Source organism: Phyllobates terribilis, unplaced genomic scaffold (genome assembly GCF_046119375.1).
Source record: "Phyllobates terribilis strain yellow unplaced genomic scaffold, ASM4611937v1 Scaffold_5__5_contigs__length_657084704, whole genome shotgun sequence".
Lineage (NCBI taxonomy): Eukaryota > Metazoa > Chordata > Amphibia > Anura > Dendrobatidae > Phyllobates > Phyllobates terribilis.
The window spans coordinates 182,505,142-182,532,548 of NW_027362765.1; the positions used below are offsets into that span (position 1 = coordinate 182,505,142).

Below are 27,407 nucleotides of genomic sequence, written 5' to 3' on the forward strand. Positions count from 1 at the left end.
CTTCCAAAGTCTATGTATTAATGCAATCTGTTCTTCAATTCAGTTTCAGGCTTCGACTCTTAAAATTCTTTCCCTAACCGTGTAGTGGAGAAAATGATTAATGTGTTATAGCACATGCCTGAGCCCAGACTCTGTCCTTTAAATCAAAATTAGCCATCTATATCTCCATCAGTGAATGGAGCGACTGCCTTGATACATAGACATCCCCACTTAATCTGTGTACCCCTTTCACCTGGCTCTCATGCCTGCCCCCCATGGCCCCTGCATGCCACTAACTGGTTTGATTAGTTATTAATTGGTTTGTGAATTCAGGCTCAATTGCATCATCATCAGCAGATGGCGGATCCGGATCTATTGGAGGAATCTTCTTCGCTGCTGGAGCCCAGCGAGATGGGAAGAGGAGCTCCACTGAGACTCGGGTAGGTACAGAAACGGCTCCTTCCACAGATTTAGGGCAATAATCGCATATATGGTTATGTGGAACCTGAAGGAGTTTTCATTACCTGATAATTGGTGGCATATTGTTCTGATGCACCACATCCCTTTTCCTAGTGGAGACTTGGAGCTTTTCTGATGGAGAGCAATTGACCAAGTTTCCTTCAGAGACATAGAGACACTCAGAATTTACTATACAGTTGTGTCATTCCTACAATTTCTGGGGGACTTCAGTTAACATATGTTGGGAGGAACCATTCAATTAGCTTAAATTTGACCTGTTTTTGCTGCGCTTATACTACATGTTTAATGCCTACCCGCACCATATACAACTGGTCCTGTCCAATGAAGGAGGTGGAGGCGCCGCAGAATTATGTCAAGCTGGCCACACCTTATTCCTTACTATATGATGTCCCTGGCTGGGGATAAGGCAGCCAGACTAGACAATGTAGTATAGTCACCTTTGTGAGGTCTAATTAATTAGCGTATGGCAAATTAGCTCTAAGGACACCTTTAGAGTTTGCAAGAAGAGGACTGTCACATAGCGGTGGCTCTTTAAGGGGGCAAAAACATTCTGAGCACTTCTCTTAAATTTTCCTTTTTGCAATAATCAGATTATTATTATTTTTTTTAAAACCCCTTTTTAATATTCTTTAACTTTGTACTATTCTCCCTTATGTGTCTCAGGTTTGTGGCTGGCGTGATCAACCGTGAGAGGATTCCCACATTTGAAAGGATGTTGTGGCGGGTTTGTCGGGGTAATGTGTTTCTACGACAGGCTGAAATCGAAAACCCTTTGGAAGATCCAGTAACGGTAAGAAGACATGTCCAGTAGTTTGCAGATATCATGACTGTTTTGTGATAGGTGAAATAAATACGCTAGGGCTAAAATGAAGGTGTCTGCTGATGGTTACAATAGTGGACTATAATTAGTAGCTCTGGTTCTGTACATCCATGTTGTGTGTGTGTGTGATGAGGTTATGACGTGTTGTGGTTTGTTGGTGTGGGTGAGATGAGGCTATACCATATTGCATGTGTGAAGAGGTCTTGTGTAGTCTGTATTGAGGCCATGTTGTGATGTGTGTATATGATGAAGCCAAGCTATGTTGTGTTGTGTCTGTGAGATAAGGCCATTCCATGCCATGGTGATGAAATTCGACCCAGGTCATCAATGCAGATGCCCTCAGTGCCCCTTTCCTGAAATAACCTCGCAGATTTTACTTTACAATGATCTGATAGTAATGAGGTTTTAGACTTCTATTATACCCGCCTGGACCTTTGTGTATGGTACGTCCGTGGTCTGGCAGCCTTTCTCTGTTCATTTCGTTCTTTGTATTGTACTGCCAAGGAAGTGCCTTCAGAATGAGCTCAGTCCCTACTGATTAACAGATTGACTTCCTTACCCATATCTCAGTATCCCGCGTACAAACACAGGAAGGTCTCATGTCTATCTGCACTACTACAGCTGTGCTACAGTGTCCCCTACTTGCTTGTGCTTCCCATTATATGGCCAGTCCAGAGAGCTTCTTATTAGCTCTGATTGGAAAGCGGAAGTGTCAATTGTTATTTGTGTCCTTTAAATCTCGTCTTGTACATGAAGATTATAGTTGTACTGTACCCCCTCTGCTGGGGAGATGATGGAGTAAAAAGTCAGATACAAGGGAGAGAATTATCAGCAACAAGCACCAGCTCCTCAGTCTGATAATCATGTCAAACTACCCACCATATCTCAGCTTCCAGTTGACTGCTTTCTATGGTGCAGGAGACCTACACTATTAAAGAATGTTACGTAGCTGACAACTGAGCATACAGCGCCTTGAAAAAGTGTTCATACCCCTTAAACTTTCCCACATTTTTTACCTTACACCCGCAAACTTAAATGTATTTTATTGGGAGTTTGTGGTATATTAACACAAAGTAGGAAGTATTTATGAAGTGTACCGGAAATGATACATAGTTTTCAAAAATATTTTAAATATATAAATCTGAAAATTGTGGCGTGCATTTGTATTCAGCCCCCCTGCAGATTGGTACTTTGTAGGACCACCTTTCGCTGTAATTGCTGCTGCACGTCTTTTGGGGGGATGTCTCTACCTGCTTTGCACATCTAGAGGATGAATTTTTTCCTATTCTTCTTTGCACACTAGCCCCAGCTCAGTGAGATTGCTGTTCACAGACGCCTCCATCCAATCAAGTTTTGCCACAGGTTCTCAATGGGATTTAGGTCTGGACTGTGACTAGACCATTCACACACATGAATTTGCTTTGATCTAAACTATTCTATTGTAGCTCTGGCAGTATGCTTAGGGTTGTTGTTCTGCTGGAAGGTGAACCTATGACTCAGTCTCCAGTCTTTTGCAGCCTCTTAGAGGTTTTCCTCCAGCATTGCCCTGTATTTAGTTACATCCATCTTCAAATCAACTCTGACCAGCTTCCCTGTCCCTGCTGAAGAAAAGCATCCCCACAGCATGACGCTGCCACCTCCATGTTTGATGGTGGGGATGGTGTTTTCAAATAGAGCTATTTTGGAAAGAATAATGGGCAAAAATTTCAGCCTCTAGATGTGCAAAGCAGGTAGAAACATACCCAAAAAGACTTTCAGCAGTACAGTAATTGCAGAGAAAGGTGGTCCTACAAGGTATTGGCTCAGGGGACTGAATACAAATGCACATTACAATTTTCAGAATTATAAATGGTTAAAAAAATGCATCATTTTCTTTACACTTCACAAATACTTGCTACTTTGTGTTGAGATATCACATAAAATCCCAATAAAATACTTACGTTCGTGGGTATGAAGTAGAAAAATGTTCACGGAGTATGAATACTTTTTCAAGTCACTGTGTATATTTATTTCAATGGAGAAAGTGGCTTACTGCTTAGGGAAAAGATCAGGTATGTTGAGATCTAGTATGGCCGGTCTTTCTTTCCTCCAAGTTCTGTCATTCCCTAGTTTGGTTTACTTTCATCCAATGTGTACTGCTAGCTTTGGCCTTGCAGATTCCTTTTGCTTCTGTCTGTACTATTGATCACATTAAAGCATTGAACCTCTTGGCCTGGTGAGTAAGACAAATGTTCTGTGCATGAGTCATTGTAATTAGACTGCTTATCTGCAGAAAACATGTGGTGGGCAGTGCCCCTAAGTCAGTGCCAGATCAAAGCTGCCTGTTACCAGCATTGGATTTCCTGCCAATGTAGATAATGTGGTCAGTGGCACTTTGCCAAGGTACCTTGCTTAGCTAGTGTATACCTATGTACTATGATTTCATATAACAGTCTTCTTTAAGATAATTGTGGATAGTAGTGGGATGTGGCTACACAATTACATACTGCTCATTGAATTTAAAGGGAATCTGTCTGCAGGATTTCGCTTCCCCCCACCCTCCCACCCAAACTATTCATATGTGCATGACAAGTCCTGCAATACCTTTATGGCCAGTCCGTTACTCCATTACTGAGAAATCAGCATTTGACTTGATCTACAAATGGTTATCGTAGATATAAAGCCTCTGTCACTCCAGCTCTTTTCCTAGTTCAGAGCCACCACCTCCTGCTTCACTGACAGCCTCTATACTGTGTTACTTCAGGCAAAGGAGCGGTTAGTCAACCAGGAGAGGGCAGCGCTGGGCAGGGAATAGAGCTGGAGTGACAGTGGCTTCAGATCTACAGACTCATTTACATATCAACTCAAAGACTGATTTCTCAGCAATGGAGGAAAGGACTGGCCATGTAAAGGTATTGCTGGACTTGGCTTTAAGCTACATGTGCATATAAATTTTGCAAACCTTCCTAGTAGAATAGTTACAGGGGTTGGATTATAAACTTTATCCCCAATTTGACTAATCTTCTATTGCATACATCCTATGCTGTTGCATCTGTATTTGAATGGTTAAAGGAGTATTCCCCAAATCGCACATTGTTCCTTATCTTTTGGATAGGAGATAATTTGTTGATCGCTGAGCGTCGAATTGCTGTAACCTCCTTCGATCCAGAGAGCGGGACTCTGGAACCCCAAAAATGGGACTCTGCTCCATCTCTGAATGGAGCAGAGGTGCGTATATTCGGCCTCTTCTCTATTCATTGTCTATGGAACTTTTAGAAAAAGCCTAGTGCTATAATTGGCCTTGTCCGGCAGTCCCAGAGACAAATTCTATCACTATCACAAGCATTCCCCCTCACCCCTGTTCAAGGCTGATCTCTGAGACTGTTCTCCAATGGATAGAGGATAACTTGCGATTTTGGGAAAATGTATTTAAATATATCAATACAGGAGCCACTTACATCTATGGCGCTAACCTACAGACGTTTAATACACACATGTCAAACTTTGGCCCATAGGGTGGTTATATTTGATCTAAGAAAAGGTGATGAAAATTCTTATTTCATGGGCAATATCAATTATTTGGTAAAATCAACATGTCCGCAGAGCTTTTCATTTACATGATCTAATGTGCTTCCGCTTTACAGGGCGACAGTGTCCACAAGTCTGTATTCATCATCTTCTTCCAAGGAGACCAGCTGAAGAACAGAGTGAAGAAGATCTGTGAAGGGTAACTGTCCTGCTGATCCAGTAGATTACTATCCTCTTTATATGCATTTCTATTTTTAACATTCTAAAGCATTAGACAACCAAGATTATAATTTTTTGACATTAAAGAGCAAGTCTGCACATTTGTGAGGGGTGCGGTGGGGCTGCTGTGCCTAGAACTGCAGGGAAGGGCCTACAACTGCGTGCTTAGAACTGCGGTGGGGTGGGGGGGCTGTGTCTAAAACTGCGGTGAAGGGGACTGTGCCTAGAACTGCAGCTCATCCACATTCAGTGGACTACAGTAAAAGACAATGCACATAGACCAGATTGGCGCTGTTTCTAGAGCAGATCCTTTTTTTTTTTTTTTTAATACTCCTAGATAACTCGTGCAAGGAATATTCCACTCCCAGCCACTCTTAAATACCCCATTTAAGCATTCTGAACTCTGACGCACTTTTACATGGTACTGCGCATTGCCTACAGTCCTCATATACCTAAACATAGATGAATGTTTTCAACATACTTTACGGTTCAGCTACCAACTAATGTCTAATTTCATTTTTAAAGAGGTTTCTTAATATTAGAAAACCTTGGATGCTTTGTGTCAGAAACAGTGCCACTCCTGAGCATGGGCTGTGTCTGGTATTGCAATTCTGCCCCCTTGAAGTGAACAGAGCTGATCTGCAATACCATACACAGCCCAAGGTCAGGAGTGCTGCTGTGTCTGAAAGAAAGCTGCCATGTTTTTGTAATCCTTGCCATGTGCTATATTGGGGGCTATAAACCTCATCGCAAGGGTCTATTGTTTGAGAGTTTCCTTTATGAGCCGGAGTAGAGCGCTGCTGAGCATCCGTCCCAGCCTGGCCATCCTTCAGGTCTCCTCTGGCCACTATTTCTCCCACAGATAACTGCCTGCCGGGCCTTACATTAGCCAGACGTGCAGTGTTCAGCTGATCACTTGGCCAGCTTAGTGTCAAGGAAATATGAGGCAACCCCTTCAGCTGTACGTACCCTTAGCTCTGGATAGCTGCTCACACTCTTTATTTGCTTTCCTTCTGATGTCAGTCTCTTTCCATTTAAAAGTTTTTTTGTTTTTTCCTTTTGCTTCACAGATTTCGAGCTTCACTTTACCCTTGTCCTGAGACACCACAGGAGCGCAAAGAGATGGCGGCTGGCGTAAACACAAGGATAGATGATTTGCAGATGGTAAAACTTTAAAAGGGCTGTTCATCCTGTATGTATTGGAATAGATAAATCTTCTACATGAGGAATAACTAAATATTAGAGTAATTGGAAAGTTTTTTTGCAACGTTAAAGGAATATGGCAAGCAGTCGGTAGATCATTTTACGGTCGTCTGCTGCAGCGCTGTTAGTGTTGTTTTTTTGGCCCACATTGAAGAATATAAATGTATGCATAATCCCCCACCTCCACCATACATTCACACGCAGTTCAGATAGATAATGAAGAACAACTGTAGATGGGGATTACAGGAAAAATTACAATTCATAATTACAACTTTCCTAATTTCAGGTTCTTAACCAAACTGAAGACCATCGCCAGCGCGTCCTTCAGGCTGCTGCTAAAACAATCCGAGTCTGGTTTATTAAGGTCAGGAAAATGAAGGCCATTTACCACACACTGAACCTATGCAACATCGATGTTACACAGAAGTGTCTGATTGCAGAAGTCTGGTGCCCGGTGGCTGATCTGGATTCCATCCAGTTTGCTCTCAGGAGAGGCACAGTGAGTATTATTGTCTCTATTCTTAAGGGGGTTTTCCCATGAATAAAAGGTCATACATGTCTGATTGGCTTCCCCAAAAATGCCTAAAACCAGAGCTGTTCCTAAATAGTGGTCGGAGAGTGAATGGAGTGGCATGAGCGCAGATGGGAATAATGGAAAAAGGCTGACTGCTGTTCTTGGCCGTCTCCCTCAGTCCCACAAACATTGAATGGAGCAGCCTGCATAGCGACCATGCCCCATCCACTCTGCAATTACACTCGAGACCCCTTAACTAGTGATTGGTGGAACCCCCCAGTCATCAGACAACCACTTTTTAATATTCCTGTAAATTCATGTCATTTTCAGGAGCATAGCGGATCTACTGTCCCTTCCATCCTGAACAGGATGCAGACTAACCAGACCCCACCAACTTACAACAAGACTAACAAGTTCACTTACGGTTTCCAGAATCTTGTCGATGCCTATGGTATTGGCAGTTACCGGGAAATAAATCCAGGTATCTTTTCTGCTCTATAATAAATAATTTGTATTAATAATTTGTACACAAGACGACTGACTATTGTGTTTTTTGTTTTTTATAGCTCCATACACGATTATCACTTTTCCCTTCTTGTTTGCTGTGATGTTTGGTGACTTTGGACATGGGATCCTGATGACCCTGTTTGGAGTTTGGATGGTTGTAAGAGAAAGCCGAATTCTGTCCCAAAAGACTGACAATGAGGTAAACGTCCACAATTAGACCAGCGGTAAAGTTCTCCACCTTTAAAAGAAATCTGTTTTTACAAAACATTTAGCAATCATTTCATAACTGCAGACAAAAGTAAAATCTAATTTGAAATTGCAACAGGCAGAACACATTGGATACTGTCCAAATATTTAATCATATTCTTGTGAATCTCCGACCCACCATTCCTCTAGCTCCGTGCTTCCTTACAGCAAGTCCCCATCTGGGCGCTGATGAATCCACAAGAAAATGTATCTAATGCACCAGAGAAATCTCATAATCAATTATTTATTAATCAGAGGGCAGAAAGAAGCAACGATTTACCCTTTTTTAAAGCCAAAATGTACAAAAAGTAAAAAAACAAACAAAAAAAAAAAACCAGGCCGAAACATCACTTACGGATTTTTGCCTGATTATGTGCTCTGATCAATAAAGAATTGGTTACGGGATTGGTCTGGTGCCTTGGATATATTTTCTTACTGATAAAAATATTTAGTTATGAGGTTTTGTAGTCCTTTTTCAGGTATCATATTGCTACTTTTATAAATTTACTGGAAATAACTCCCAGAGTGAAGCTGATCATGGGGGTGCTGGGTGTCAGACCCCCACCGATCTGATATCGATCACCTATCCTATGAATCTCTCAATATTAGATGCTTGGACAACTTTTTTCTCCTAACACAGTAAGGCTATGTGCCCACGTAGCGTTTTTGCGGCGTTTTTACGGCCGCAAAAACGCTTGTAAAACCGTCTGCCATGCAAAGCAATGTGAATTCGGATGTGCTGTGCACATGATGCACTAATTAGCGTGCTGAATTTGCATTGCGTTGCAAAACGCAGCATGACCATTTCTACCGCGATTATGCCGCAAATTTGCTGCCATTGAGGAACATTGAAACGCAGCAAACCCGCAGGTATATGTGGATTTGCTGCGTTTCAATTAAATTCAATGGCCATGAATTTGCGGCGTAATCGCGGTGCGTGTGGTACCCAGGATGAAGAGGAGATTACAACTCCTCTTCATCCCGGCTACCACGCGGTGAAAAAATGAAATAAAAAAAGTTTAAAATAAAAAAAAACCTGTATACTCACCTCTCCGGTCTTCTCCCGGCCGCGTCCTCTCTCCTCGGCGTCCCGCGGTGTATTTGCAGGACCTGCGGTGACGTCATTTAGTCAGCTGATGGTCACGCAACTGCAACAGGGGTTTTTTATTTTCAACTTTTTAATTCTTTTTTTTTTTTAGTTATTTATTTTTTTTTACTATAGATGCAGCATTTAAAAAATCTAAGTTGGTCACACAATATAAATCCATGCCAGTTGCATGGATTTATATTGTGTGACCAACTTGTCAAGCACTTTTCCAAGTAATGCTCAAAATCGCTTGGAAAAGTGCTTGAAAAAACGCGGTAAAAACGCTGAAAAAAACGATTCTCTCTGGCAGAAAAAACGCATGTAAATCTGCATGTGTTTTTTTTTCTGCCAGAGAGGCAAAAACGCTCTGCATCAAATCTGCTACGTGGGCACATAGCCTCAAACCCATCTGTGTGCAATGTTGCCAATCTTTGTAACAATTTTCTGTTTGTTCACAGCTCTTCAACATGGTGTTTAGTGGCAGATATATCATTCTTCTGATGGGCCTTTTCTCCGTCTACACTGGCCTTATCTACAATGATTGCTTTTCCAAGGCTCTTAACCTTTTTGGCTCTTCTTGGAGTGTTAGGCCCATGTTTACCAGCCCAAAGGCGAACTGGACGTAAGTAATCGAAAGTTTGTGATTTCGGTTCACATGAAGTCTTGTGTTGAATCACATTACCACCGCAGAATTTAAAGGGAAGGTTCACCTTCAAACATCTTTTGACAATTGACCTATGTGCCATCGCTTGCATCATGTACCATATGATCAATGCTCAGACTTCTGTGCTCCTTTGCATTTCCAAGTCTCTTATTTGAATTTCTCACTTATCATGAGAATATGTGCACACTGCTGCCTCTATACATAAAGGGGTGTTCTCAAGTTTTAAAGTTATCCCCTATCTTATGCCATCTGACCACCATCGCATCCAACAATCCCAAGAACTGGGGATCTTCAGAGCCCTGGCCGAATGGAGCAGAGGTTAATCATGTGCACCTCCGCAGTTGGTTTTGACTGGGCAACCCCTTTAAGTAACTCCTGTGGGTTCCAGGACACATATCTCTTGCAACAAGAACAACTTAAATAGCTCAACACAACTAATCTAAAAAGTGGTTTCTGCAAATTCAGCACAAAATGCCACTTAATGATAACTGCTTCTCAGAATTAATCTGCCCCATTTTTGGCTGTTATGACCTGCTGCAAGCATTATGTATAGGTAGACATCAGCTTCTAGCAGCGCTACTGGGAAATCTTAGCCCTTTCAACATAGTGGTCCAAAATTTTAAGAGACTGGATCATTGCCTTGCACAAACGAGGAAAAGGAGACAGAACGGTACAAAGTCATTGAATGTTCCTAGAGATATAATTGGATGCAGAGTTCAGAACTTCAAAGTTAAAGGCACATTGGCTACATCACCTGGACGTGGCAGAAAGAAGAAGGTATCAGCGGCTGCCACTATATTTCTGAGGAGGCAGGTGGTCAAAAATCTGTGAGTGACTGCTAAAGACCCACAGTGAGATTTGGGGGCAGCAGTCACTGAGGTTTCAGTTTGCCCAGTAAGAAACATAATAAACGCTGAAGGTCTCCATATCCGGATAACAAGACCTACACCTCTACTAACCCAAAAAAACATACTGGGTGACTTTTCTTGTGTGAGTGGCACTGTCAAAATACTGTTGTGATGTGAAGGTTCTCGTATCGGACACATTTCATTTTCTATTATAGAGAGCAACTTCTTAAGAGTGCGTCAGTCTTGCAGCTGGACCCAGCTGTTAATGGAGTGTTCAATGGACCTTATCCATTTGGGATTGATCCGGTAAGTGGCTAACTGCTATCTTAGCAGATGTTTCTCATGGTTTGTTGAATGGTTGACATTAACATCCCTATTTCTTAACAGATTTGGAGCATAGCGACTAACAAGCTGACCTTCTTGAATTCCTTCAAAATGAAAATGTCAGTTGTCCTTGGCATCGTACATATGCTTTTTGGGGTCACACTCAGTCTCCTTAACCACCTGTAAGTACATATATTGAAAGGATTGCAAACAGCAGCTCTCCATATTTTACATATATCCGCTACTCTGGATACTCTTCCTTTGCCAAAAACAAGACCTTATCTGCCCTTCTTTTGTTTTCTAGATATTTCAAGAAGCCTTTGAACATTTACCTTGGGTTTATACCGGAAATGATCTTCATGGCATCTCTTTTTGGTTACTTGGTTATTCTTATACTTTTCAAGTGGTGCGCCTATGATGCCTCCAACTCGAAGGTTGCACCAAGTCTCCTGATTCACTTCATTAACATGTTCCTCTTCAACTACAGTGATACATCTTTTCCTATGCTTTATAGTGGACAGGTAGGAGCATTAGTGTTTGTGGTGTGCTAAATCTGGTACTGGTACAAAAATGTAAGAAATATTGGACAAATGTTTTTTATTTTTGGATTATGGAATTATGGAAAATGCCATTCATGTTGCAGAACTGTAATATCTGTCATAACCCATTTAAAAAAAATGATGCAATTTCTAGGAAGAAAAAGTAGGCATCTTATTTTTCTATTCCCTAAGAATCAATGCAGTGGGAAACTAACAGGAATTAGCTTTAGCACCTTCCACGATGGCACATTTGGTAATCTGGAGGTCCCAGGATGCAATATGAAGAAGACTTTACACCTGGTACTGAACTACTCATGAATTAAATTGACGACTGATACTTGCGCGCGTAGGCAGGCGGAGCTCCTCGGGCCGGCGCGCAAAGGCAGGCGGAGCTCTGCGGGCCAGCGCGCGAAGGCAGGGAAGGTAATTTTTCCAGGGAAGGTAAAATTAGTTGGAAACCTGTTTTTCCTTTTTTCTGATATCTAAGCCTTGCACTTGCTTAATTAGGAGCGCCCTTGCTAGAACCCGAAATTACAGATTAATTGTGAATATCTATAGAAAATGATGGATAATATAGTAATCACACTTGTAGGGATTTTGCCCATCCCTTATACACAAGGCATATTTATGGAATATGTATAGTTTATAGGAACCAGTCACAAAAATAAAGGCGCTGACGCCATACAGTGACTGTAGGTTGGACTTTAAAAGCACGGACTGCTAAGAAAGGCCATACGTGACACCTTGTTGGGATTTGCATATCTAACCAAAGCGCTATATAACTTCTGCCTTATATTTGTTATGACCTTGTAATAATTGGACAATATGGTACAATATTAGTACAGATTTGCACTTATTGTTGTAAACTTGTGTCTTCCAGAAAGGACTGCAGTGTTTCCTGGTGGTCTGTGCTTTTCTCTGTGTGCCTTGGATGCTGGTTCTTAAGCCTCTCATGCTTCGCCACCAATACCTCAGGAGGAAGCACTTGGTGAGTACCAGGCACATAGAAATCCTGTGTTTGCTGTGCCAATACCTTACCCCTGCCCTGTCACATGGGGTCTGCTGATATGCAACAATGGAGTGACTCTGCAGGTGGTGAGAACTCTAGTCTTCCAAAATGTATACATGCACGGACACACCTGGAATCTACCGCCTCCTATCACGTAATATCTCCTAATATTCAGAGGAGATGACGGATGCTAAATTCTATCAATTAGTTTATGATTTGGTTTAGAAATATTGATTGTGTGCGTGTATGTATAATACTGTAGCTCTCTGTTCTCATGAGTTTAAAACAGTGGTTACATTTTATAGATTACGATTGAGTATTGAAATCTTTGCTTCAGTGTTAGGCTGTGTGCCCACGATGCGTTTTTTAAGCGTTTCTGCAGCGGCAATTCTGCTGCAGAAACGCTTAAAAATGCATGGTAGGAGGCCTGCTATGTTCCCCAATGATAATCCACATGTGCTGTGCACATGCTGCGGAAATTTCCACTGCGGACTATCATTGCGGAAAAAGACACAGCACCCACAATTATTTTGCGGAAGCGCTGCGTTTTCGCCGCCATTGACTTGCATTGGAACGCTTGGATTCCGCATCACTGGATCTGTACATGCGGAATCCAAGCGTTTCAATGTGCGGATGGTACCCAGGTCTGGAGGAGAGGAGACTCTCCTCCGGACCCGGGTACCATAGAGCCTGTAAAAAAAGAATAAAATAAAGAATAAATATTATACTTACCTTCTGATGGCCCCCGGTCTCCTTGTCTTCGCTTGCCGGCAGATCGCGGTGGACTGAAGGACCTGCGCTGACGTCATTTAGTCATGTGACTGCAGGTCCTTCAGTGTACCGCGAGCTGCCGGCAAGCCAGGATGGATCGAGTAAAGACTCCGGGGGCCATCAGAAGGTAAGTATATATTTATTTTTTACCATTCTTTACGGTCACACTATATAAATCCATGCCGTTTGCATGGATTTATATAGTGTGACCAAGTTGACAAGCACTTTCCAAGTGATGCTAAAATCGCTTGGAAAGCGCTTGTCAACCCGCATGTGGAAATGCATGTGAAGAACGCTTCACATCCACATGTCCCTGGCAGGAAAACGCACGTACAATCCGCACGTACAATCCGCATGTACAATCCGCACGTACAATCCGCATGTGTTTTTTTCTGCCAGGGAGATGCAGAAACGCTCAGGAAAAATCCAGAGCATTTCTGCATCGTGGGCACATAGCCTTAGATTGCCCCTTCACAAGATATTGATGACCTATCCTTAGAGTTGATATGAATGCAAAGTCCCTTTGAAAACAAACAACCTTTTACAGATTACCAGATACATCGTGCCATGAAACCTAATTAGCCACTTTTCTCCCGTCTTATGTTGACAGACCTTATGGTCCTTTTACTTCACTATTGTGGTGAATGAATGTTTCTAGAACGGCTCATTTCACAGTAATCTTGCAGTGTAAACAGGCTCCAATCACCCGATAAATGGGCAAAACTCAAACAGAAATGATCTTCTGGTCTGCGCAAGAGACCATCGTTCCCTGCTGCAAATCTTCCCGTGTAAACAACTCACACAGCCAAGAATAATGGTCGCTTATGTGCAGTCAGTGATCTATTACAGATCGTTCAGTGCGCATCGTGTAATCAGCTTATTAAATGACTGCCGATCAGAAAACAAGCAGCTGATCTGCCCTCATTTAGTGCCTTAGGTCAGCCCCTGTAAATGAACCCTAACACTGGTGGTCACAGACAATTATTCAGATATAGGCCTAGTAGAGAACAAGGCAGAAATACTCCACCCTTCATGCTAGTAGTAGTTATGGAACGTGGCGCCCAGTTTCAGCTTAAATTTGGATGCAGGAAATGCAACACAGATTATTTGAAAATGAAGTTGGTAATGTTTATGGAGCGAGTTCTTTTTAGGAGTTTTAATGGGTTATTTGGAACTTTTGAATTGTTTTCCTATGGGGCTAAGAACTTAAAGGGGTATTCCCATCTCCAAGATCCTATCCCAATATGTAGTAGGTGTAGTAATAATAATAATGTTAGCAAATACCGCCAATTAGAAATGTAGTATAGTTTTCTAATATTATTACACCTACTACATATTAATATAGGATATTGGAAATGGGAATACCCCTTTAATGGCAATTAGTTGATTACTACATACTTGTCTGTTCTGCCCAGTGACTTCTCTCCTGGCTCAAGCTTCAATTCTGCTGCTTCTTTTGACCTCACATTAACTGAGCAGCTCTTCCTTTTCCGCGCTGCTCTGTCGACAGGGCGTCACCGCCAACGTCATGCTGATTGATAACCAGCTCCCTGCAGTTTGACAGCTTGCTCCCAGCTGTCTATCAGCATGATGTCAGCAGTGATGCCCCGTCAACAGCGCAGATTGGAAGAGAAGGAGCTTCTCTATCGTCGTAACCTCACAGGAAGCAGGAGAATTGCTAGCAGGAGCGGTCCGAGATTGTTGCAGTGTTGAACAGGCAGTTAAGTTAGTAACTAAGTGACGGTAAGTTCTTAGACCCATAAGAAAAAACTCAAAAGTCCTGGATAACCCCTCAATTTTTTTTGTGTTCTTAATGAAAGAATTAGGCTTAAGTGATTGGGCTTTAAAGGAGCACTAAACTGAGAAATAAATGATTAAATGAAATAAGAATTAAAGTTGCCCTCACTGTGCGGTCTGTAGAATTTTCTGCATCATTGTGAAATGGTCAGCTCTGCAGAGATCCTGCAGAAAATAATCTCCTTTTCAGTTCTATATTTGCCCGATTACTAACTAAAGCCAACAAGCAGGTGGGCTTAGCTATCTTTTGATGTACTGCAGAGGGGGAGGTTTCTGCTGCAGCCAGTTGTCTTACAGCCACACACAGGACAGTGAGGAGGAGCTAGAATGAGAACCAGAAACAGAAAGAAGATTCCCTTATATATTTTGCAGTTTTATTTGTAATATAAGACAAAATAGTGTAAAAGAAAAGGAGAAGATTATGGGAGGAAGTACAGAGATATTCTTTTTTGTGCATTACCTTTGTTTAGTGTTCCTTTAAACCCAGCCTCATAAATGTAGAATTCCTTGCCGCTAGCTCAATCTGTGACTTCTGTTTTAAACTCCTCTGTAGCTGTACTGTCTCTATATTCCAGCATGTTCTCTTTCCTAGAGGGTGGGTTAGTTTTTCCTGGTGTGTTTTATAAGTTAATAAGGTTAATGCCACCACCACGTTATGGGGTAAGGGATGCAGACACCGTCTTATTGCAGTGTGTGTGGCAGACCCCCTCTTACCACGTAAGTGGCACGTAGCATTAACGCTATTAAATTATAAATCAGGGTTTCTCTTTCAAAAACTGCTACTAATCTGGGATGAGACTTTTTTAATATAAAGTGTAGAATAGCCAAACTCTCTGGCTAAACTAATCCAAGGGGGTTCAAATAGATTTCTGATGATAAATGTGCGGTGGGAATTTGCAGTGAGGAAATAGAGCATGCTGATTGGCTGAGAGCCCTGACCCTGATTTATAAATACCCCTCCCCGCACCCACTAATCCAGGGTACGCATAACTTCGGAGGTATCCGCGTTGGTAACGGTCCCACGGAAGAAGATGCCGAAATTATTCAGCACGATCAGCTGTCCATGCACTCGGAGGAAGGCGAAGAGGTAAAGCATTTTACATGGTCATTTCTCTCCATCACTGCTAGTGGAGCCTGCAATACCTGAATGTGCGCAGTGTTGCAAGCAGTGCTGGCACTGAAGGGTTAATTAATGTTACTGCATTTAGATATGATTCTCAGTCCATTGCTTTGAAATGTCAGTCCCTCGACTACTGTGCAGCTTTTGCCATCATCTGATGTGTAGATATAACGCCTAGGTGCGAAGTAACAGACAGGACGTGTATCCTTCTGCCAAAGGATAAATGTACAGGTGTGGGTTTTCCACCTAGAAAATTGGTAGCGTAATATAGCACCACCGAAGTTAATGACATTTTGAAAATCTCAACTACATGTACACATTTAATACACCTAGATTGACATGCTGTGCAGATTTTACAATACGCAGCACATCAATTCTTTACGCAGAATTTATTGCGGTCTTCATTCCTGCAACGTTTAGGGTGAAATTCTCAACAAAATCCACAACAAAAACCACATGTAACGCATGTGAATTGTGATGTGGGAATGTTGCGGATATTCAGCATCAAATCCACAATGTGAACACTTTGCCTAATGTTTCCAAAGTGTCATAATTGAATGTTCTCGCCTACAAGAGGATTACACATTGTTTTGGCTGATGGAAAAACAGTGTAAGAAAGTGGCAATTTTTTAGAAACATTCTTGATTGTAAAATTAGATGTATTGGAGCCAAAACATGGACAGGTCCATGCACGTTCACCATTCCTAATTATGACGTCTGACACCTCTGAATGGACATAAGACTGCATTCACACATCTGTTCTTGTTTTTACACCCCTGAGAACCTGACTGTTTTTCTTCCATGTGTTATCCCTTTTGCCTCTATTTTGCCTTCAATTTTTTTTCATCTGTTTTTAAAATCTGAATGCGGTAAATTGATCAGAATTTTTTTTGCATTGACATTTAGCAATGGATTTGTTCAGAACAAATGGAAAACAGATATTTTTGTTAGTTTTTTTTTGACAGGCCGAATCTGATCTTGAAAAATGAATGAGGTTTGTATATGTACTGCGTTTAAAGAAGTTGTCCACTACTTGGACAACTCCTTGTCATACCCCACGCTTGGCTCCGATAACATAATAAAGCCTATACTCACCTCCCGTGCTGGCAAGTAGTGGACAACACCTTCAAGGCCAGATTCACACATCCATATGCTGCGGTCAGCCTTCGGACTGTGAGGCACGTACTTTCCGCAGGTCTCCTTACTCAAATGTCACAACCTCATATATGCTTACGAGGCTGAGTTCTGCTCTGAAGATCAATGACCAGACTGTGACGACATGAATGTGTAAATGCAGGATAACATGGATCTGTTAAAAAAAACAAAGAAAACAGATGTGTGAAAGGTTCCATTAAACTTTCCCATTTGAAAAATGGACAGCACACTAATGTGTTGAGTGGTCACATTTTTATGGCCCAATATTTACTTAATGTCCACCAAACTGGCACTGATGTATGAGAGAGTTGGCAGTGGATCAGTCTTGTGTGGATGTTCCCTAAGTTTTAGGCTCTGCTTACACTTGGGGTCCTATTAAGACCCCCTTTTTAGTTAGAAGTCCGCTTTGTGAACCCTCAGCAGTCTTCTTTTGCTGCCAGGGAAAGCCGTGTCTTGCCATATATCTCCCCAGCAGCACCGCAATGGATGTTGGATGGGCTTGATGCTACTTTTGGTACACGGCTCTCTATAGAAGAATTACAAAATACAATCCAATTTTGAAATTTGGATTTTAGATATTACACTATTTGCCATGACTGAATGATTAATCACTTGTATGGTGTATGACTGCAGATTCTATGGCTTGCGCTGTCCAGTTAAATTCACTATGTTTAACCCTTTCTTGCACTGATTATTTCCCATTGTATAGCATGAAACATCTTCCGATTATTGCTGGTACCCACAGTCTACATGTATGATCGCTGTATTCTTACTGTTAGTGTTATTTTTGCCTTTTAATTCCATTTTAGGATCTTTTAAAGAGGGACTGAAGTTTTAAAGTGATATTTTGTCTAACCTGTATTTCTTTTTCTTTTAACCCTGTATTAAATCTGGATTTATATTATTCCAAGCCTGCCGTGGAGGAAGTGGTAAGACTGACGTCCGTTGTGCATGCCCTCGAATCAGCCGAGGAGTCCTGGAATTTTCATTTTATTTCACCGTCATATTCATATTATCCATTACAGGGCTGATGTTTTAATTGTGACTTTTTTATGTGCTTGGCTGGCTTTCAAGGGTCTCCAGGAATCATCCATAAGCTATTAACAACCCGTGCGCCTTCATATCCCATCCTGATGTATAGTTGCTTCGCTTTCTCTGATAGACTTAAAAGTGCAGTTCCCTTCCCTAAAAGCTCAGTAGTTTTATGATGCGAGTTTAGATCTTACATTTTTGGCATTTTGTGCCATCTTGGCATTTATAGTATTTCCATTCTTGCTATGCCTTATTATGCAGGTCCGCATAGCATCTGAATAAGAGAAAATGCCCTATAAGCGAAGAAGGAGCAAAGATTCTCCAGGAACTGCACTTTTAATGGTGTCAAGTACAATACACAAAGTATCATTTATAAGATGTACCTTTTCATATATGTATAGGTAATCATATACATATATATATCATAGTGATTTGTTGCATTATATTGAATATGGTGGTTTTAAGTGTGTGTAGCTAGTCTACCAGTATGTGTAGTGTCTACCAGTACCAGTGGTCCCATTTGTAATTTGTGTGCATTGAGATGTGGTGAATCTGTGTGGTTATTGTCTAGTTATGTATCTGTTATCGTTTTGTAGTCTTTTAATTATGCTTGGGTTTGATTCAAAAGTGATTTATTGGTATGGGAAATCTGTAATGTATAATATTTTATTGCAGAGCCCTGTGCTGACCAGCCTTGATGTGGCCCTACCACCTGTAAAAGGGCCACACAATGACTTACATGATAGAATGATTTTTGTGACATTATAAGCAGTCTTTGGACTGGTTACATCACATATCTTGAGGTGTTTTAACCATTTCAAGAATCGGGTGTTGTTCGTTGATAGTGTAAAGGTTGCATAAGATGTTACCAGCCCTGCTGTCCTCCGACCATGGAAGTGAACTGAATCGAGAAACAGCTTGAAAATAGAGAGGAGTCTGCTGGGTGGCCCTCGCCAACTTTATCCCACCTCACCTGGCTCTGCTTGATTGACAGGTTGTTTTCGATATGCAAATATAGAAAGCCTTGTTAATCAGACCCCACTGGGAAGGAGCCTCTCCCTGTGCCAGGTTCAGCTGCTCTTTAAAATACTGCAGTGTTCTATATTATTCTATGAACAGCATGAAACGGCTGGAAGGTTCCCTTTAAATTACTTGCCTGTAAATATGTCACCAAGACCTGGCAAGCGCTATGTTTGTGGGGCGCATGCGCATTTGCACACATAGCGCTTGCCAGGAGCAGTAGTCAAATGTCATGGACGGCGCCAGCACTAACTGAACGCGGCGACCGCCCATGACTGAATCTGAGAATCACACCCCTATGACTGATTACGAGCAGGTAGGATAAAGTATATAAAACATTATAACATCTTTATACTACCACCGATTTTCATGAAAACAAATTGTTAGTGAAGCACATTGCATCACTAACAACCAATGGGGGCAGTGTACATAGCAACTAGGACGTAACAGGTTCCTTTTAATGATTATTAGGCAAGTCACAGGGTTGTAATATGGATCCATTTTAGGGTCAGTAGTAAGGCTGTCAACCTGCACCCCCTATAATTTTACCAAATAACATTAGATTATTTTAGAGCCTCAAAGATCAGTGTGGGATTGGGTGTTGACCTAAAATGTCACCATATTAATGGTTTGGTAAACCGACCCTTTTCCGCTCTGTGGTTTAACTATGTTTCTTAACTAGCACCAACCTATTTCTCTGTACCCTCACTAGGACTCAGTCATTCTATAACATGTTCACTGGGGCCAATATCATAAGAAGTCACTGTTAGATAGGGAAGTTAAAAGCTATTGCTACCTTTTGGAATGAAAAAAAAAGATTTTTATATAAGTTAGCAGTTTCTTTTCTAAAAAGGTTGCATGAAGGTAGTCTTCGTTCTTTCATTCATTTTCAGACCTGAGCAGTTTGCTTCTGGATTCAGATTTTCTCTGGGAGTGTCCCTCCTGGTAATAGAGGCTGGATGTGAGATTTGTTTGTTTAGGGTGCTGATGTCTTTACTAGCTCTCAGGCAGCAGCACAATTTCATTCCTGGAATGATTTTTTCCCCCTTCTACAGCTCATAAAGTACTTGTGTGCCTCTCCCAATATGAAGCTTCTGTACGCTGTCCTCCCTAATAAGATAAATGCTTTTTTCCCCCTTTGTCCTCATTGATCTGTCATGTACAACCCCCTCCTCATCCTGGCTGCTATCCCGAACACTGAGAAAATAGAAGTAGGGAGCAGAGTGAGTTGGATCTTGGATGGATTTGTGTCAGATTTTGGGACCAGCTGACTATATGAAGGACTTGTAATGAAATTTTCATTTGGGAATTTGGGAACCACCTGCTCGTTGGCGTGGTGTTCAACCACAAGCGTCAGTCATAGCATGGGACCGTACCCTTTAAGTTACCCACATGTGTTTAGCCAAGGGTTGCTGATCCTCTCAGAAGCTTGTGGAGCGGGGTCGCTATTTTGGCAAAATCTTTGATGAATCTTCGATAGTCACCTGCCAGGCCCAGTAACGCTCTTAGCTCTCTTACATTAGTGGTTTACAACTTGCAACTTCCCCTTAAAATTGGACGCTGCAAGGTACATACACAAGGTAGACCTCAGGCTGCAGCCATAGACCAAATACCTACCTATACCTATGAGTTTATATCATGCTTCCTGATTCTGGTCCTGCTTGTCACCCTGTCCCCACCTGTCTCTGATGTCACACCTCCATTCCCCAGCCTCATACTCAGTTCTTCGATCAACCAGACTCTGTGGAGGTTTCTAACACGGATATGGATGCAGAATTAGAGGAATTTCATGTTTCAGTGGTAACAGTTGAATCTGTAAGTACAAAGTACAAAGGGTGATGTTTTCTCACGGGTGAGTGCTCTTATCAGTCACTGTAACAACAACTAGGCCGGCTTTTTTTGGCACTATGGCGTTATCACCTATTCATGGTTGGGCCCATCTACCACGTATTCTGGCTTTTGGCTGTATGGTTGTGATGCGTTTATCACTGGCAAACACGCAGCTGCTGGGCCATCCTTCACAGCATGAAAACCACGATCATCCAATACCACAATGTAACCTGCTGTCCTATGTTCTTATGGTTACAGTTTAACTTTGGAGATGTCGTGGTCAACCAAGCCATTCATACCATCGAATACTGCCTAGGATGCATTTCTAATACAGCCTCGTATCTCCGACTTTGGGCTCTGAGTCTGGCACATGCTCGTAAGTATATGGCGATTTTTAGTGTATTTTAGATTAAAGGGAACCTGTTGTGTTGGAAATGGTATCTGATCTGCAGGCAGGCTGTTACAGAGCTGGAGGAGCTGATCAGATTGATTTTAGATTTTTGTGGGAATTTATTCATTGAAATCCCTGATGTTTGAATAGGACCGCTCACTGGATTTGTATGCATTTAGTGATTGACAATCTTCCCTGAATGACTGTACAGGCGGAAACAGCTGTCAATCACAGATAGTCAGTCACCTCCCACTTTACTCTTATGTATACAAACACCGGAGATTTCACTGCATAAAATACAAGTTATATGGAATCTTTTCCAACAAGCCTATATACCATTCTGCTGAGCGTCTCTATACTGTGCTGTCCACAATAGGACTGCATGTTCAATATGGCAGGTTCCCTTTAAAGATATAATATCAAGAAGCCTTTTATTTTTGTTATGATGGAACACAGCACAACATGACGATCGCGCTCTTGGTGTTCCTTGAATCCCTGTGTCATGCACCACTCCTTGGACTCTTCATTAGGCAGAAATGTATATTTACTTTTTTTACCCGGAAAGTTCCTTCAAGTTTCTGGAGAAGATAAAGGCTCATTGGATCTCATTTCTTATCGCAGATGCTAATATCCTGATCGTAAACCTAGGATACAAGGATATCTCCTGACCATCATGACTTGATGGAATACATAAATGAGGTTGCACTGATCATAACTATGATCTTGAATATGGAAACTAATAAAATGATAGTAGTTATTATAATTTGGTTCTCGTCCTGTAGAGCTCTCTGAGGTCCTGTGGACGATGGTGATGCATGTTGGTCTGAATGTGGGGAACCTCGGAGGTGGCATTCTCCTGGTCTTAGTGTTTGCAGCATTTTCAACACTCACCATTGCCATCCTGCTTATCATGGAGGGTTTGTCAGCTTTCCTGCATGCCCTTCGTCTGCACTGGTAAGTAGCGATATTAAATCACTGTTATCTAAGGGGCTTCTTTTGTTCTAAGCCATACATGTCAAACTATGGCCCGTGGGCCAAATCTGGCTCGCAGGTTGGTTGTATTTGGCCCCCGACACCTGAACTGCCACCCCTATGTGGGGCCATTATTCTGTATGGTGGACTATATGGGGCCATTATTCTGTATGGAGGACTATGTGGGGTCCATTATTCTGTATGGAGGACTATATGGGGCCATTATTCTGTATGGAGGACTGTGGGGCTCATTATACTGTATGGAGGACTATGTGGGTCCCATTATACTGTATGGAGGACTATATGGGGCCATTATTCTGTATGGAGGACTATGTGGGGCTCATTATACTGTATGGAGGACTATATGGGGCCATTATTCTGTATGGAGGAGTATGTGGGGCCCTTTATTCTGTATGGAGGACTATATGGGACCATTATTCTGTATGGAGGACCATGTGGAGCCCATTGTTCTGTATGGAGGACTATGGGGGGCCAATTATTCTGTATGGAGGACTATGGGGTGCCATTATACTGTATGGGCGACTATGTGGGCCCATTATTCTGTATGGAGGACTATGTGGGGCCCATCATACTGTATGGAGGACTATGTGGGGCCCATTATACTGTATGGAGGACTATGTGGGGCCCATTATTCTGTATGGAGGACTATGTGGGGCCCATAATACTGTATGGAAGGCTTTGTGGTGCCCATTATACTGTATACTGGTTGGCCCGCGACTTTGTCCAAGTTTTTCATTTTGGCCCTTTGCGTGTTTGAATTTTACATCCCTGTTCTAAGATAAAAGTAATCTTTGTCCAAATAGTTTTGCTGATAAAGGTGCACTTAAGAACGGCAGTCTTTTTAGATTTTTCCATATATTTATATTACAAGCATGGGCAAGAATCTTTTAAACAAAAATGTCTTTCTCGACTTATACACCACTTCTTTTCCCATACTTTTTTTTCAGCCCTCATTTCTCACCCTTAATTCACTAGTAAATGCATGTTCTGAGAGGCAGAGATGTAAAGAGGTTATCACCTCAATGACAGATCAGTTTACAGCTGATGCCAAACTACTCTTTGTAGAGGGCGAGTAGTAGGGAGCAGCTATAGAAAGAGGTGCTGGCACACAGATGCTGAGTTCACAGCTACACTGCTCTGTACTGCTCTATATTGTCCTCCATGCTGATGCATTTTGTGTGTTAGAAATATAAGAGATCAACATCTCCTTATTTCTGTGTGTGCAGTGCATGGGAGACATCATAGCAGTCCGCATAGGAGGGAAGCTGCTAATAATTGCAGGATGTCAGTCATATAATGGTAAAAAAATGTGTAATACTGACTGATAATTTAGCTTGTTTTGATTACTTTGATGGTCTAAGATAGTGGTTTACAACCTCTTGCTTTTCTTTTGTTGCAAAACTACAACTGCCAGCCTTTTCTGCCAGCCACAGTTAGTTAGGGCATGATGGGAGTTGTAGCTTTGTAGCAGCTGAAGAGCCACAGGTCAGGAAGTGCTTCCACTTTTTTCTTCATGGAAGTAATTTGGCCATCTGCAACAAAAAGACAAGTGAAATATTCGGCTGCTTACATGGAAGGGATTCACATTGCTTGCTCAGTGGTGGCGTTACTGCTCAGCTCTAGAGCTGCTCTAATTTAAGTTTGGAATCGCAATGAAACCCGAGACTTTGTCACTTGTGGACATGCAATGACATACCTGTCATACCGCTAACACATGGAATAGATAAGCCTGCTGTGTCCTCCTGCACCACTGCCGCCTACAATAATGATTTCACCTGCCTCCACTCTCCTGGGTTGAATGAATGGGAACATATATAATTTACTCTTGGAAGTAGCTGCTGCGTTTTTAAGGAGTCACTTGCGCAGAGGATGGAACTTTTAGCTAACAGATGGTAATATTCCATATCATGTATCGATGGGTTCAGCAGCAGAAGGGGTTCATTGTACATGATGGAGAATAACATTGGACCTTTACTAGACAGCAGTGACACTGTACATCGGTACTTTTCTTCGCAATGGCTAAAGTAGTAATTGCTACATTAAAATGCCTGGAAAGATGTTTGCTACAAATTTTCCAAAAATTTATCTAATGAGGACCTGTCGCATGCTCAAAAAATTGAGGTAAATAACTTGTAAAAATTCCTCAACTCCACCGATCCTGCCACTTTTTTTTCTTTTCATTTTTTCATTGTAGACATATTCAATTTTTTTGATTTTTGAGCACAGTATGTGAAATCTCTGAAGAAATGCCCAGTTTGTCTGCAAGCAGAGTCTTCTATGATGGCATGCGCTTTTTCACCCCTCTTTCCCAGATGCTGCCAATCACAGCTCAGCAATTGATCAGGTTCAGATGCTGTCAGGCTGTGATTGGCAGCACCTGGGAGGGGTGAAAGTACACCCCCACCCCCAAAAGAAGATTGAAGACACGAACAGTTGGCCTGCGAGTGGAGATTTCCATACTGCACTCCAAAAGCAACAAATGTGAATATCTCTGAATGGAGCCACGCAACAAAAATGGAAAAGGGCAACAGAATTGGGAGCTCAGGGATTTTTACAAGGTATATAATTCAATTTTTTTTTAACAAGAGACAGATCCTCTGTAAAATGGGGCATCTAAAGAGCTACTATAATTGCATTCTCACATCCAGTCGAGGAGACGTAGAGAGCAAACTAGGTAGAACACTTAAAGAGGCAACCGAATGACATCCGATGAGTCTACTGCACGGGTTATGTTTAAATTAATAGAGTTCTCCTGGAATTGTGAAAAATAAATAGAGAAAATGTCATTTTGAATAAATTCCTGAATACCTTTTAAGAAGCCTATTACACTCATTCTGTCTAGAGAAGTAATCACTATAGAATTAAAGTGCCGCCAAATGTTCTAGAATTAATTGGTCCTAGACTCTTATTGGTATCGGTGCCTGTGAGCATGTGCAGTAGGATACACGGCTGCTGTGACCTGGAGATGACCTGTACCATGTACTGTCGAGCTCTCTCCAGGTCACAGCAGCGGAGCTTCCTACTGCACATGCCCACAGGCTTCTGTCCGATTAATATTCCAGGACAGATTTCGGTTAAGTGTAGCAAGACAGCGGCGGCTCATTCTAATGTACTATAGTGGTTACCTTACTAGACTAAACAAATCTGGTTTATTAATTAAAGGTAAGTAGGAATTATGTCTTAATGCACAATATGGGATCCCATAGTATATACAGTACAGACCAAAAGTTTGGACACACAATCTCATTTAAAGATTTTTCTGTATTTTCATGACTATGAAAATTGTACATTCACACTGAAGGCATCAAAACTATGAATTATCACATGTGAAATTATATAGTTAACAAAAAAGTGTGAAACAACTGAAAATATGTCTATTCTAGGTTCTTCAAAGTAGCCACCTTTTGCTTTGATGACTGCTTTGCACGCTCTTGGCATTCTCTTGATGAGCTTCAAGAGGTAGTCACCGGAAATGGTTTTCACTTCACAGGTGTGCCCTGTCAGGTTTAATAAGTGGGATTTCTTGCCTTATAAATGGGGTAGGGACCATCAGTTGTGTTGTGCAGAAGTCAGGTGGATACACAGCTGATAGTCCTACTGAATAGAATGTTAGAATTTATATTATGGCAAGAAAAAAGCAGCTAAGTAAAGAAAAACAAGTGGCCATCATTACTTTAAGAAATGAAGGTCAGTCAGTCCGAAAAATTGGGAAAACTTTGAAAGTGTCTCCAAGTGCAGTTGCAAAAACCATCAAGCTCTACAAAGAAACCGGCTGACATGAGGACCGCCCCAGGAAAGGAAGACCAAGAGTCACCTCTGCTTCTGAGGATAAGTTTATCCGAGTCACCAGCCTCAGAAATCACAGGTTAACAGCAGCTCAGATTAGAGACCAGGTCAATGCCACACAGAGTTCTAGCTGCAGACACATCTCTTCAACAACTGTTAAGAGGAGACTTTGTGCAGCAGGCCTTCATGGTAAAATAGCTGCTAGGAAACCACTGCTAAGGACAGGCAACAAGCAGAAGAGACTTGTTTGGGCTAAAGAACACAAGGAATGGGCATTAGACCAGTGGAAATCTGTGCTTTGGTCTGATGAGTGCAAATTTGAGATCTTTGGTTCCAACCACCGTGTCTTTGTGCGACGCAGAAAAGGTGAACGGATGGACTCTACATGCCTGGTTCCCACCGTGAAGCATGGAGGAGGAGGTGTGATGGTGTGGGGGTGCTTTGCTGGTGACACTGTTGGGGATTTATTCAAAATTGAAGGCATACTGAACCAGCATGGCTACCACAACATCTGGAGCGGCATGCTATTCCATCCGGTTTGCGTTTAGTTGGACCATCATTTATTTTTCAATAGGACAATGACCCCAAACACACCTCCAGGCTGTGTAAGGGCTATTTGACCAAGAAGGAGAGTGATGGGGTGCTACGCCAGATGACCTGGCCTCCACAGTCACCAGACCTGAACCCAATCGAGATGGTTTGGCGTGAGCTGGACCGCAGAGTGAAGGCAAAAGGGCTAACAAGTGCTAAGCATCTCTGGGAACTCCTTCAAGATTGTTGGAAGACCATTTCTGGTGACTACCTCTTGAAGCTCATCAAGAGAATGCCAAGAGTGTGCAAAGCAGTCATCAAAGCAAAAGGTGGCTACTTTGAAGAACCTAGAATATAAGACATATTTTCAGTTGTTTCACACTTTTTTGTTAAGTATCTATTTCCACATGTGTTAATTCATAGTTTTGATGCCTTCAGTGTGAATGTACAATTTTCATAGTCATGAAAATACAGAAAAATCTTTAAATGAGAAGGTGTGTCCAAACTTTTGGTCTGTACTGTATATCCCATAGTTGTCTCAGCAATAGGCCACACTCACACCTACAGTATTTGGTCAGTATTTTATATCAGTATTTGTAAACCAAAACCAGGTGAGGAACAATCAGAGGAAAAGTATAATAGAAACAAGTCACCACTTCTGTATTTATCACCCACTCCTGGCTTTGGATTACAAATACAGAGGTAAAATATTGAACGTGGCCATACAGTATTACTACTCGTGGCCATCTTTAATGCACTTTTGAAAGCCTGCCTCACAGACCTCACTGTGGACAGCTGTAACTTTACATGATGGCCTTTTTTACCTCTTTATTTTTGCTCATACATTGTCTTTGTATAGCGATATTACTGCTTTGTAGTTTCCCACAGACTAAATAGTATTTATCTGGAGCCTCAGAGTTTGGCACCCAGCCCACTGTCACCGCATGTGATTTTCATGATGACACTAGGACGACATTATGGGTCCAATGACTTTGGGCTGATAAGTACTCTACACGGCCCTTCACTATGAATAGT

At 41.8% G+C, this 27,407-nt stretch overlaps 1 protein-coding gene across 6 annotated transcripts in view; it reads left to right on the top strand.

Annotated features, from left to right (window-relative positions):
- Positions 1-27,407, top strand: part of ATP6V0A1 (ATPase H+ transporting V0 subunit a1) — an 82,970-nt gene that overhangs the window by 48,842 nt on the left and 6,721 nt on the right. The window contains exons 6-21 of one of the 6 annotated variants that reach the window (XM_073683574.1): positions 313-419; positions 1,123-1,249; positions 4,903-4,985; positions 6,076-6,169; positions 6,495-6,707; positions 7,053-7,203; positions 7,289-7,428; positions 9,021-9,184; positions 10,290-10,380; positions 10,462-10,580; positions 10,703-10,919; positions 11,818-11,925; positions 15,494-15,601; positions 20,552-20,656; positions 20,930-21,047; positions 21,845-22,016. In XM_073683574.1, coding sequence (XP_073539675.1) covers positions 313-419; positions 1,123-1,249; positions 4,903-4,985; positions 6,076-6,169; positions 6,495-6,707; positions 7,053-7,203; positions 7,289-7,428; positions 9,021-9,184; positions 10,290-10,380; positions 10,462-10,580; positions 10,703-10,919; positions 11,818-11,925; positions 15,494-15,601; positions 20,552-20,656; positions 20,930-21,047; positions 21,845-22,016 — 2,117 coding nt within the window. Of the gene's footprint in view, positions 1-312; positions 420-1,122; positions 1,250-4,902; positions 4,986-6,075; positions 6,170-6,494; positions 6,708-7,052; positions 7,204-7,288; positions 7,429-9,020; positions 9,185-10,289; positions 10,381-10,461; positions 10,581-10,702; positions 10,920-11,817; positions 11,926-15,493; positions 15,602-17,700; positions 17,719-20,551; positions 20,657-20,929; positions 21,048-21,844; positions 22,017-27,407 lie in introns of all 6 variants that reach the window. The other 5 variants (XM_073683568.1, XM_073683571.1, XM_073683570.1 and 2 more) reach the window with 5 other exon arrangements.